Below are 13,603 nucleotides of genomic sequence, written 5' to 3'. Positions count from 1 at the left end.
TACAGCCACATAAGTGTTTATAGAAGGGCAATTCACAATAGCTAAACTGTGGAACCAACGTAGATGCTCTTCAGCAGATAAATGGATAAAGAAAATGTGGTATATATACACAACGGAATATTAGTCAGCAATAAAAGAGAAAAATACCATGCATTTGCAGGTAAATGAATGGAGTTACAGAAGATAATGCTAAGTGACATTAGCCAATCCCAAAAAACCAAATGCCAAATGTTTTCTCTGATATAATGAGGCTGATTCATAATGGGGTTGGGAGGGGGAGCATGGGAGGATTAGATGAACTCTAGATAAGGCAAAGGGGAGGGAGAAGAAGCAGCGTATGTGGGTGGGAAAGATGGTGAAATGAGATGGACATCATTACCCCAAGTATATGTATGAAGACACGAACGGTGTGAATATACTTTGTATACAACCAGAGATATGAAAAATTGTGCTCTATATATGTAATATGAATTATAATGCACTCTGCTGTGACATATAACAAATCAGAATTTTAAAGACAAAAAAATCAATTATAAAATATTTTCCATAAGTTTAATATAGCAATCTCAGAATTTACTTCAAAATTTTATAGCTTTTACCTTTGCTTCTCTTCAACTGCTTTGTCCAGGTGCTGAAAGATATCCTGAAAGAGGGTGCAGCTGGATCGACTATTAATGGTATATCCATATCCTCTTTTCCAATATTGTTTCAGATCATTTAGATATTCTAATACCTAAAAATAAAAATTTCAAATATTACGTCTAATACATTTTCACAAATGTTAGAGATTTTCTAATTTAATAATATTTCCCCAGAAACAGTTATATTATCATTCTGTACAAAATACAGTAGAATCTTAGCATTTAGATTTTAATATCATGCATTAAAGAGTTAGCGCTGAAGGTATAGGACACACAATAACTTTTGCTACATCACAAATTTGAATCAGGAAAATGTCAAGGCTTGTGGGCCAAAACAAGTTAGTAAATCTTCAAATCTAATAAACCATCATCCATGACAGGTTAGGAGAATGGATTAAGAATACACAGTTAGCTCCTCTTTCTTCTAAAATTACATTAAGATGATAGCAAAGACAGATACAGGGGGAAAAAAAGTACCTGGAAGAGTATTCATTATATAGCATAGAAAGACATTAACAGAAGATTAAGAAATTAACTTTGGGTGTATGTAGGGTATGTGTATTGAACTCAGTGTCTCACACATGCTAGGCAAGCATTCTACTGCTGTGGTATACCTCCAGCCCCTTTTAGTTTTTGAGACAGGGTCTTGCTAAGTTGCTCAGGCTAGCCTCGAACTGAACTTGCAGTCTCCTGCCTTAGCCTCTGGAGTTATTGGGGACTACAGGTATGTGCCACTATGCATGGCTGGATCAGAATTTTAAGCATTTAAAGATGATAAGCTTCTACAAAAACGAAGTACAGTCATAATAAGTTTAAGCCCAGGGGTAGGCCAGTGCCATATACCAAAACCAAAATATAATAAAGAGACAATTAATTCTAGAAGTTAGCAAAAGGGACAAAGTAAACATAAAGTTAAAAAAAAAAGATTTAAAATAAGCCAGGTCCAATGGTACACACCCATAACCCCAGCTACTCAGGAAACAAATTTGAAGCCAACCTGGGCAACTTAGCAAGATGGTTGCACTAAAATACAAACTATCATGGGCTGGGGATGTAGCTCAGAATGATATTTAATAAAAGAGATTTAAAATTTCATTTGTACATTATTAAAACTTTATATAAAAACTAAAAATATAAATAGAAGATAATTTTTCTGACAAAGTATGTTACCCAAACTGAATCAGAAAAATATAAATATACAACGTAACTACAGAGTCAAAGGTCCAAACAGAAAATGAGTTTTTCAAATTTCAAGAGATAAATTTGCCAAACTTTGTAAATAATCCTGCAAACCTGAATGACATGGACTTTTCCTTGCTTCCTTTCTTTGTTTCCTTCTAGTATAGGGGATTGTACCTACAGCATTTTACCAATGAGCTACATCCCCGGCCCTTTTATTTTTTATTTGGAAACAGGGTCTTATTAACTTTTCCAGACTGGCCTCTGATTTGCAACCCTCCTGCCTTGACCTCCCAGGTCCCTGTGGTTACAGGCATGGACTACCCTGCACCACCATGCCCAGCCATGGATATCTTATAGAAAAATATTAGATACCAAAATTGACCTAGAAATGATAGATAATCTAGATACACTCATTACCTTAGAAGGTATGTACAAAGTTGCAAAATAGGCTATCCCCCAGAAAAACATGTGTCATTTCTTTTGTAAAGATTTGCCTGACAACCATTAAATTAACTTCCTTTTGTGCACCACTATATCTTATATATACTTCTATTATAAATGGCTTTATTTCACTCCTTCTGCCATTCTTTGAAGATAATGCTACCTTAATGTCAGTCATCTTCAGTTCCAAGCAAGTATCTGGCATAGAACAGGAATTCGAGAAATGTTGGCTAAAAGAAAGCAGATATGGTCCAGCATTTCACAAGGTCCTAAATAATTTGTATAATTCTCAGAATTTCATAAGTACCTACTTATTTTTAATTTTAAAATATATTAATGGAGAATCTCAAACATATAAAAGTATAATAGTAGTACAAGTAGTACCCAAGTGTACCCATCATCCAACTTCAACAATAATCAACATTTGACCAATCCTGTTTCAGCTATGTTCCTGTCTCCACCACCACTGAATTCAAACAAATTTCAAACACCATTTTATTTCATCTGTAAATACTTTACTATGTAAACCTATTATTACACAGTGCAAGTGCTAAGCAGAGATAAATTATTTTATATTAAATTAATAAGAAAAGAATCATAGGAAATTCCTAAATCAAAAGATAATTTCATATTTTTAAATAAAAATTTTAAATTTATTCTTACATATAAAAAGGAAACTCATTCAATTAATTTAATATACATGTATTTTGAGTTTTCAAGTCATGATTCTTTAAATACGCCTTTTATTTACAGAGGGAAAAAGATACTTCCACAATGGAAAAATCTGCAGGCAATACTTTAATCAAATGATCAAACATATCATTATCAAAACTGTAACAGACGACATTCTTTCTGATGTGCTGCACTGAAAAGATATATCACTTATGTGGAATTCTTGTCAAAAATGTTTAATCTGAATCTGACCTTAAAAAATCAGTCAGAAAATGAAGAGCAAAAGAGGGAAATGAGGTAAGCAGACAGGAATTGTAAGTGAATTACTGCCACCACCAGGTGGAACTAAGAACTCAATTTCCCATGAATATTTCTATGTAAGAACAGTTAGGTCTTTGGAAAATCACTTGTTCTGAAGTTTGGCTTTCTATAAAAATAATAATTTGGATTATATACCCTTACAGTAGTAAAATTTGATGAAGGTTGAATAGGTTTTAAACTGAGGAGCCCTAGAAATCAAATCATGAAAAAAATGTTTTCCCAAGTTTTATGAACTTTTTACAAGTGAAACGTACTTGAACGTTAATTTCTATTTATAAAGAAAATAGTCACAAGACAATTTATGTTCTCTAACTTTGCTTATTTTCAGAAAAGCTGCTTTAAGTAACAAAAAAAAAAAAAAGCCCCATTAAACCATGAAGTAACTGCAAAAGTAATACTCACCTTTGCATCATCTATGTCAAAAATATCACACCAAGGAGATTTGACACCTCTAATTGCCAGGTCAAATGAACAGGTGAAAAAAGCTACCTGAATTAAATCTGGGGGGAAAACAGGTAAAATTTTATGAGTTATTAGTTTCTGCAATTTTTCAAAAGCTGAATATTGCTAGAATGCTATTTGCAGCAAAATTGAAAAACTGGATATGTTTGGTTTGGACAAGAGCCTAGTTTTTTTTTTTTTTTTCTTGGTTATCAAAGAATTAATACTTGCTCTGTGCAAGGGAAGGACTACAACTATCAGGAATAAATCACAAGGATGTGTACATTTCAGTCCAATAAAACCAAGAAACTTTCTGTAACTTTTTTCAGTTTTTAAAACTATTTATTAAGAGCATGTTTGCCTGGCAAATCCAACAAAAAGGTTAACCCAAAGACCTACTACATTAAACAGACTTTTATTTTGTTAATATTAGAGGGCTGGTAAAGGGAAACTAAAATTATAAAGATTTTAGTCCCAAACTTGAAAATTAGGAATAACAAGGTGTATTTATTGAACAATTTTTTAGGGGGTTCTGGGAACGAGGGATTGAACTCAGGGGCACTAGGCTAATAAGCCACTTCTCTAGCCCTATTTTGTATTTTCTTTAGAGAGAGGGTCTCACTGAGTTGCTTAGCACCTTGCTTTTGCTGAGGCTGGATTTGAATTTGCAATCCTCCTGCCTCAGCCTCCCCAGTCACTGGGATTACAGGTTTGCACCACCACATCCAGCTTATTGAACAATTTTTTAAGCTACAGAATAGTGTCAGGCATTATAGGCACATGCCTATAATTCCAGCAACTCCACAGGCTGAGGCAGGAGGTTGGCCAAGTTCAAGGGCAGCCTTAGCAATTAGCAAAATCCTAACTCAAAATTTTAAAAATAAAAAGGGCTGAAGCTATAGTTCAGAGGTAGAACACCCCTAGGTTCAATTCTCAGTACTGGGGAGTATGGGAACTATTCAATAATTCATAACTATTAGGAAAAGTCATATAAAGAAAGAAAGGTATAAAAGGAGAGAGGACTACAGAAAATAGGGAAAAAAGAGCAAAGTGAAGGGGCAGAAGAAAGGTGAAAGAGAGTCCACAGAAGAACAAGGGAAAATTACACACTAATGAGGGAGTGAAAAGTTGGTATTATAGCATCAGTTTTTCAAATTTAGCTGCTCAAGCAATTTCATAATAAGCTGAGATTTATATATTGCTAAATCACTGATAACATCACTTTCATATGTATACACACATGTGTGTATATGTATGTATGTATCAAAAAAAGGGATAAGGGAATGAGTGCTTGGGCTATAAAAAGGTAGCCTTTATCAATAGAAATAAAAACATTGCTGCTCTCTAATCAAGAAGTAGCTGGCATCTAATCCTAGAGAGAGGAAAAAAAGTCAACTACAGGGATTACCTTTATTATTTCAATTTTTCTTTAAAATACTGTCTTTTCTCTTTCCCAAAGGAAAAATGGGACCAAATTTAATTGTTACATGCTTTCTGCAATAGTTCTGAGCTTACACAATTCCTGAGGTAGTATATAGTTGTAAAAAATAAATTTCAGTGGGAATATACCTAAAAGCCATTCAAAACTTCTGCTCATATAAAAGGAAGGGTTTATGGGGCTGGGGTTATGGCTCAGCAGTAGAGCACTTGCCTCACATATGCAAGGCCCTGGGTTCGATCCTCAGCACCATATATAAATAAAGTTATTTAAAAAAATAAAGGGAAGGGCTTATAATCCCAATACCTAACACAATAGAGTGACTTTTAACTACTATTCATGTCTGATGAAAGGAACTGGCTCATTTAGACTTGAAACTATGAAAGTCAGCCCGTGTGTACCCTTTAACCAGAGAGAGGTGACCAAAAACACCTGATTTTTGTTTGTTTTGTTGTGTTTTGTTTACCAAAAGTCTTTGAAGTACAGAGAAATGAAAACTAATGCTATTATATATCTAATTCTAACATGAATTATTCTGAGCAAAGTCATTCTAGGCTCTCTGGATCTCAACTTGCTCACCTACAAAACAATGAAGTTAAAACAAATGATCTTACTTGATGAGTTATGGCTAATTCATGTATTATGACCACTTCCAACTTCTTGGTCAATCTTTTGGAGCTTCAAAAATATTTCAGATGCATTAGAAATTTAAGTATTAAAAAATAAGTAAATAGAAGAAAATAGGAAAATAAACTAATCTTGAGTTTCAAGAATATTCTTAAGCAAAATATAATGATCAGATGCCATAATAAAGAGACAGATATGGCTTCACAAAAGACGTAAACTTAAGGTACCAAAAGCGAGCCTAAAAGATAGGCAACAAATTAAGAGAAAATATTAGCAACAATAAGCCAACAACTAATTCTTTGCTAGACAGAATTAAAAGGTTTGGTCAATACATCTCCAATATAGAAAGGATATCTATGACCAATAAGAAAAATGTAAAAATACTCAATAGCAAACAGACAATAGGGCTGGAGGTAAAGCTCAGTGGCAAAGTGTTTATCCAGCATGTGCCAAGCCCTGGGTTTGATCCTGAGTACCAAAATGAAGAGAGGGAAAGAAGGAGGATGAGAGAGGGAGGAGAAGAGAAGGGGGGAGAAAACAAGATTATGAAGAGGCAACTAAACATCTGGCTAATAAACATATAAAAAGATTTTGGATTTCAGAAGAAATTAAATAAATGTAAATTAAAGCTAGACATTATTTTTCACTAATCAAAGAGCCTAAGTTAAAATGATTAATAGTATTAAGTGCTAGATGAGATAGTAGAGCATTCTTATATATTGATACAAATTTTTCTACACCTTCAGAGAACAATTTGGAAGTATATTGTGTCAAATATTCATACTTGTTAACCCAGCAACGTCACCCGTATTACTTTTCTTATAAACTCTCCACTGTGAAATATAATCCTTATAAACCATAAGAATGCTCTCTGTAATATCACTAGATAGTTAAAAACTAGAAAAGTTTTCAGTAGAAAAAATGGTTTTCTATGTAAAAGAATTTAGACTGTATATTAGCTCCAGACTCTTTTATAGCAGTAAAATTTGATGGGTTGAGTAACTTTTAACCAGCATTGACCCAGAAATCAAACCATATATTCTATGAAATAACATAATTTATAAAGGAATGAGACAGAACTATATGTACAGACAGATGTATTATTAAGTAAAAATAAATTACAGATAGTACATAAAGGACCATCCCTTTATGTTAAAAAAAGTAGGTATTTGAATGGCAAAAATATTTATGGAGCAGTTACTATGCCAGGCACTGTGCTAAATGTCTTACATAAATTAATCTCAGATAATCCTTGCAATAATCCTTTGGGGAAAATATAATTCCTATATCCATTTTATACAGAAGGAAACTGTGGCATAGAGATATTAAGGAACTTGGCAAAAATCACAATTTACGGTTAGATTAAAATTCAAATACAAATGGTGCAATCCCAGGATCAACTATTTCAACTACTATGCTTATAGTGCCTCTAAAATAAGTTGCTCTTGCTGGGCACAGTAGTACATGCCTATCATCCCAAAGAAGCCTGAGGCAAGATTACAAGTCAGCCTCAGCAAATTAGTGAGGCCCTAAGCAATTTAGTGAGACCTTGTCTCAAAATAAAAATAAAAAGGGCTGAGATGTGGCTCAGTGGTTAATAAGTACCCCAGGTTCAATCCCTAGTACCAAAAAAAAAAAAAAAAAAAAAAAAAGTTGCTCTTGGTTATTCCATCAGGAAAACACAAATAATCCTTACCTATTCAGAGACTAAAAGTAGTTTTTAATGTACTTGGAGGGTAAGGGGTACACACAGTCCTGTGAATTAAACCCAAGGCCTTGCTCATGATAAGCAAGCACTCTACCACTGAGCTACATCCCTAGTCCTAAAAGTAGTTTTTAAAAACCTTCTACTACAGAATAATGACTAGAGACTAGTATACTTATATCATGGGAAATTCTGTGTATAAGTTTAAAAGGTAGGACTAGGCTAAAGTTATAGCTCAGTGGTAGAACATTTGCCTAGCATATTCAAGGCCCTGTGTTCAATCCCCAGCACTATAAATAAATAAATAAAAATAGAAAGGATTAAAATTACATTTAAAAAACACAAAGTTGCATAAAATCAAATTTCAGACTCAAATGCACTTTGATACCATTCTAAAAGTTTAAAAATCCACAAAACAATATCCCAGTTATGTACAAAAACATATATACTGGCACAGGAGGATGATTAAGTGATGAATTGATGACAATGTCTCTGGAGAGAAAAGAAAGAGATCCAGGAGAGAAATCCAAGGTCCTTGGTGCTATTTAGAGCAACTAAGTGAAGCATAAAACTAAGTTTCGAGTGTACAGTATTCATTATGTCAGCCTTTATTCTTACCTACATGTTTTAATTATTTCCCAATAAGAACATTTTAAAGTTCCACAGGTGACCCCAATGTACAGCTGGTTTGCGGAAAGGAAAAAAAAACTCAATTTCAAATAATAGTTTAGGCATCATCATTTTTTTTAATCCTTATAAAGCATCTGGTCTCCAAAACAGAAAAATAGTTTCACTCCTCCACATTTCCTACTTCCAATCTCTTGGAAGTTGATTCACAATATAATAAAATCTATAATCTTTGTGTGTGTATGTCCATGAACATACATGTATAAAAATTTATTTTTATAAAAAAATTTATTTTTGTCAATATCTGCTTTACAGATTACAAATTTATAAAAAATTGGAAAAAAATTTATATTCTTAATTTTCCATTGCTTAGGTCACCATGTGCCCTGTTTTCCCAGAATAATTAATAATAGTATTATCTTTTACTCTCAAAAAGTGTCCCAGTTTGGATGATAAACTGCAGTCAGCCCTTACACTGAAGTATCTTATGAGAGACATGACTACTTATCTTTTCAACATCTCTACATATAAAAGCATCAAAAAACATACCACTTCGCTTTTCACTTTCAAAAACTCTCATACATGTACTTTTGAACTGTTTCAAAAACTAAAAAATTTATGAGTCTCTTTGAATAACTTTATAAAGCAAATTCAGAAAACAAAAAATTTTTTGTTTTTACAAGTAATGCTCAGAGTTTAGGTTCTCAAAAAATTTCAGAATACAAGCCGGGTATGGTGGCGCATGACTTCCCAGTGACTTGGGAAGCTAAAGCAGGAGAACTGCCAAGTTTGAGGCCAGTTACAGCAACTTAGCAAGGCACACAGCAACTTAGCAAGACCCTGTCTCAAAATATAAAATTAAAAAAGGGTCTGAGAATTTAGTTCAGTGATTAAATACCCTTGGGTTCAATCCCTAGTACAAAAAAAAAAAAAAAAATTCAGAATACAGAGAATTTTATACCTCAATTTACATAATGTTGGAAGAATATGAATCTAAATAGTAAACATGAGGTGTTTCTTAAATTGAATGTAAATTCAATTTGGGCTTTAAAAGAAATAACACTGAATTTCCTAATTTTTTCATTTTCACAGTTCAAAATTATTTAAGCCACAGTTCAAATGAATGCAGCAGATATATTACCTGCATTTAAATTGTTTACCGGCACTTGCAAAACAGCTGCAACTTTTTTTAAAATGTTCTGCATTTCTGGTCCAGTTTTGAAGGCTTCTACATGATAAAGAGCTGTAGCATTCCTTTCCACTTCAGTTAAGAACTTCTTACAATGATCAAAGAACCTCATTAGTTTGTCATTTATGCTTGGAGGTCCACACTCCATATCTGAAAGAAAAAAAAAAAGTTATATACATGTAAATTATTGACATAAATGATGGGTACCAGGGATTGAACCCAGGGGCATTTAACCTCTGAGCCACATCCCCAGCCCTTTTTATTTCAAGACAGGGTCTCACTAAGTTGCTTAGGGCCATGCTAAGTTGTTGAGGCTGGCTTTGAACTTGTGATCCTCCTGTCTCAGCCTCCCCAGTAACTAGGATTATAGGTGTGCACCACTACAGTTGGCAATAAATGATACTTTTAAATTACTAAAAATTTTGCTTCAAGTGTGAAAAAGGAACATAATGACATTAATCTGCATATCTGAAATAACTTATCAGTCAAGAAAGACAAAGTATAAAATTTTATTACCCATTTATAATGATGGCAATTCTTAAAGAGAATATGCTGGAAATACTAAAATACAATCAACACCCAAAATAAAATGTGTTGAAGCAATACTACATACAATGAAATAAAGGTAACCAAAATGAATGTTTTCTCATAGACAAAAAAATAATTAGGCAAGAAAATCATAAGAAGTGCAAAACTGTGTTATGAAAGTTCTGTTTCTGTCAGGCACAGAAAACTTCAGAAAGCAAACTAAATAAAAACCAGCAGTCTCTGGGTACAAGGTGAGAGAGAATTTAACAGATTAGACCTGTTTCTCCACTCAACCAAAATCTAAATAGACTGTTTTATTTTCTTAATTAATTTTCCTAACCCTGTGTTACTTTACAAAAGATTCTACTTTAGACAAAAACTACTGACAGCAGCACAAAGTTTGAAGTCTACTGGGCTTTATTGTGCTAAGTGCTTCTGATTTGGTTTATTTTTTAACTGAAGATCCTAAGTAACTCCAATTAACAGTATGCTATTCCCCCAACTTGGCAAACATGTACTGGATAAGCATTCATAACATTGCTTCAACTATTGGGGTGTCTTTTAAGTTTTTCAACCATATTCAAAACATCTCAATTATCATTCCTCCAATAATTCACCATGAAAATAACACCAGGTATTATTTCTGAACACAAAATATAAGAAATTCAAATACAGTTATACCATTGTTTTAGATACACAACGCAAAAATATACATATATGTGAAGGCATAATCCCTGAAATAGATCATTTCTCCCACTTTAGTTGTTAATTGGATTATAGTTCTTAAAGTATCTTCAGGAGCCAGTATATGTCATCCTAGTGACTCAAAAGGCTGAGGGAAGAGGATCACAAGTACGCCACTGGCTTCGGCATCTTAGGGAGACCTTGTCTCAAAATAAAATAAAAAGAGCTAGAGATGGATATTGCTCAGTGGAAGTAGAGTGTCCCTCAGTTCAGTTCCCACTACCATAACCCAAAAAAGACCGACTTCACTAGGAAAATAAGAGAACTTTGTCATCTTTTCTGTGCCCTCAAAATATGATTTCTCATGTAGGTCTGGATGGTTCACCCTTGTTATTATCTAATTACTGCTGCTCTTTAAACAGAAACAAATGCATTGTTCTATTTCTATAAAAACACAAAATCTAATTCAGTGGTCTCCCTCAAAAGCCCAGATTTACACAACAGGCAAAACAATTGTCTGTGTAGGATAATGAAGTGGCTAGGCAAAGGATTTAATCTCTGAGACTGAAAAATGGTGAGAGGGGGGTTTATCCTGAACTACTCTGATCCCTGGCTTTTCCCCCAGAGGCAAATGACAATCTTCTCAATGCAATCTGAGTGCCATCATTCATGGCAGGAGGTCCAGTATATGTTGTGCTACATTAAAATTCAGCTAATTTAGGCAACCTACAGGGAACTTTCACCCAAACTAATAGGAAAAACCTAGTTATAGTTTAAAAGCACGACTCAGTAACTAACAAGTTAGTTTACTGAGTTACCCACAAAGCAATAACATGATACACAGTTAGGGGAAAAATCCCTTGCAGACTGCTGAACTGCTATAGAAGAAATGATAAACCAGTTTTGTTTTGTTTTTTAAATTTGGGCTGTAAAGCTAAATGAAGTTCCTCATTTTAATTCTTACCTTAAAACCTAGAAGCAGTTATTAACAATTGTTCATCTCTCTGTCACAAATATGTTATGTTTTTATTCTCATCAGATATTATAAGATAAAAGGAAGCTGTATAGTGTAATATTTTAAAAAGCAAGTTATGAGCCAGGTGCAGATGCCCATGCCTGCAATCGCTGCTGCAACTGGGAAGGCAAAAGGATTTTAAATTCAAAGTTAGCCTCAACAGCTTAGCAAAACCTTGTCTCAAACTGGAAAAAAAAAAAAAAAAAAAAAGAGCTGGGGATGTGGCTCAGCAGTTAAGTACCCTTGGGTTCAATGTGGGGGTACCATCAGCTTCAGAGAAAAGTTGTGAAGATTAAGTAAAACAAATGTGAGACATGTGTGGTATATATGAGGCATTGGGTGTTTGCTACAATATAATTGACTATAAAAACATTTTGATGAGAAAAGTATCATTCTGGAAAAACAGAAGACCTGGACTCCAGGCCTGACTAGTCCTCAAATTAGAGGACAATCTTGGGCTTAACTTCTTTGCCTGATAAATAAAAAGATACCACTATTTCATTTTTCAAATTTTGAAAAAGTATGAAATCAATTGGTAACCTGGTATTGCTTTTGACAATGAACCTCAACTACAATAAGGGAACTCTATAACAGTAAATACAAGAACCAAACAAAAGGAAAAAGCAGGGCATAAATAAGGCTTGTTAACAGCTTCCTAAATCAGGTGTTAAGTCTAGACCAGACACCTGAAAAAGGTGATGAGTAAAAACCCCAACTTGTATTACAAGCAATGCCTGAGGAAGAAGGTTCTAAATATCATTTTTAAAGAGTGTTTTCAACCATAAAACTAACTGCCAGGGAGGTAAGAAGGGACAGGCTGGCACTCAAAAGTGGTTAATTCAAAAAAAGGGAGACCAAAAATTTTGGGAAAGATCATTTCCTTTCCTGCTCTGGATCCCAGAGTCTACTACAGCGTTCGGCACGTAAAAGGTGCTAAAATTCATATCTGATGAATGAATAAATAAATGAACGTACACATGAAAGGAGAGATAATCAAGTTCACAACATGCTGTACCCAGAGAAAGCACAGCCCGAGGGGTAGAAGTTAGGATACAGAGCAAAGTGAGATGAGACTGGGGGTGGGGAAGTCCAGGGAAGATTCGGGAACGCGGCAGAGCATCTGCCCCGCGGCGCGCGGTCACCTGAGACGTCGGGCGGGGACAACCCAGGATGGTAGTGCTCCCACAGCCCGCGCAAGAAGGCGGCGCCGCTGTCCACGCAGCGGTGCTTGGAGCTGGTGATCAGTCGCAGGCGGCTGTAGTTCTCCCGGCTGAAGAGAGCTGGGAAGAGGGAGGCCAGACGCAGCGCCAGCTGTCGCATGTCCTGCCGCCCCTTCTCCACCAGCTGCCCATCCATCCAGTCCGCGTACCACAGCGGCCAGTCAGCCAGCGCGGCGCCCAGGCCGCGATCGCTGGCATTGCCCGGCCTATCATCCCCGGGCCCGCGGGCCTGCAGCAGCCCGTGCAGCTGCCTCAGCTTGCGGATCTGCTTGGCCGTGGGGTAGCGGGTGCCATGGCGGATGAGGGCCACCAGCTGCACCGGGGTGCAGCTCCCCTCCAGCAGCTCTGGGTCCCGCTGCGGCGCCTCGGGATCCGACAGTAGTCCGGGGTTGACATCTTCGTAGCGAGTCTTGGTGCCGAAGTAGGGGCTGAGCGCCGAAGCCACCTGGTCCTTCGGCTCCTGGAGAGAGCAGCGCGCGAGCGACGAAAGCAGCGCGGCAGCCAGGGCCGCGGTAGGCGCTACGGAGGCCCTGAGGAGGCGGCAGGGACCACAAAGCATCGTGCCAAGCAGCCCGCGGAAGGCAAACACCCGCAGCTGACCCCCCGATTTCCGGCTCCGGCGGGCGGGCGGGGGCGGGCCCGGAGAGCTCTTCCGGCCTGGGCGGCTCTGGTTGCGCTGCAGTAACTCGGGCTGTGGCGACTGGTACTGAGCGCTTCGCTCCCGGAGAGATGCCGACCTGTGGCGCAGGTGGAGCTGCCCTGGGAAGACTGGGGCACCTGCGGCTTATGTGGAGCCGGCGTGGGCTGACCCGGGGCGTGGGCGAGCTTCCTCTTGGTCTGTGGCTCCGAGACTGTCTTCAAAGGCTTCCCGG

The 13,603-nt window shown here is 36.6% G+C and overlaps 1 protein-coding gene across 1 annotated transcript in view; it reads right to left on the bottom strand.

Annotated features, from left to right (window-relative positions):
• Positions 1-13,354, bottom strand: part of Minpp1 (multiple inositol-polyphosphate phosphatase 1) — a 44,276-nt gene extending 30,922 nt beyond the window's left edge. The window contains exons 1-4 of the mRNA XM_005339194.5: positions 12,654-13,354; positions 9,237-9,434; positions 3,660-3,757; positions 600-733 (exon numbers count right to left, since the gene is read on the bottom strand). Coding sequence (XP_005339251.1) covers positions 600-733; positions 3,660-3,757; positions 9,237-9,434; positions 12,654-13,290 — 1,067 coding nt within the window. The 5' untranslated portion in view covers positions 13,291-13,354. The remainder of the gene's footprint in view (positions 1-599; positions 734-3,659; positions 3,758-9,236; positions 9,435-12,653) is intronic.
• Positions 13,355-13,603: the final 249 nt, after the last annotated feature.

The sequence above is a fragment of the Ictidomys tridecemlineatus genome, chromosome 1 (assembly GCF_052094955.1).
Source record: "Ictidomys tridecemlineatus isolate mIctTri1 chromosome 1, mIctTri1.hap1, whole genome shotgun sequence".
In the NCBI taxonomy this organism is placed as follows: Eukaryota; Metazoa; Chordata; class Mammalia; order Rodentia; family Sciuridae; genus Ictidomys; species Ictidomys tridecemlineatus.
This window is presented reverse-complemented; position numbering and strand designations above follow the sequence as displayed.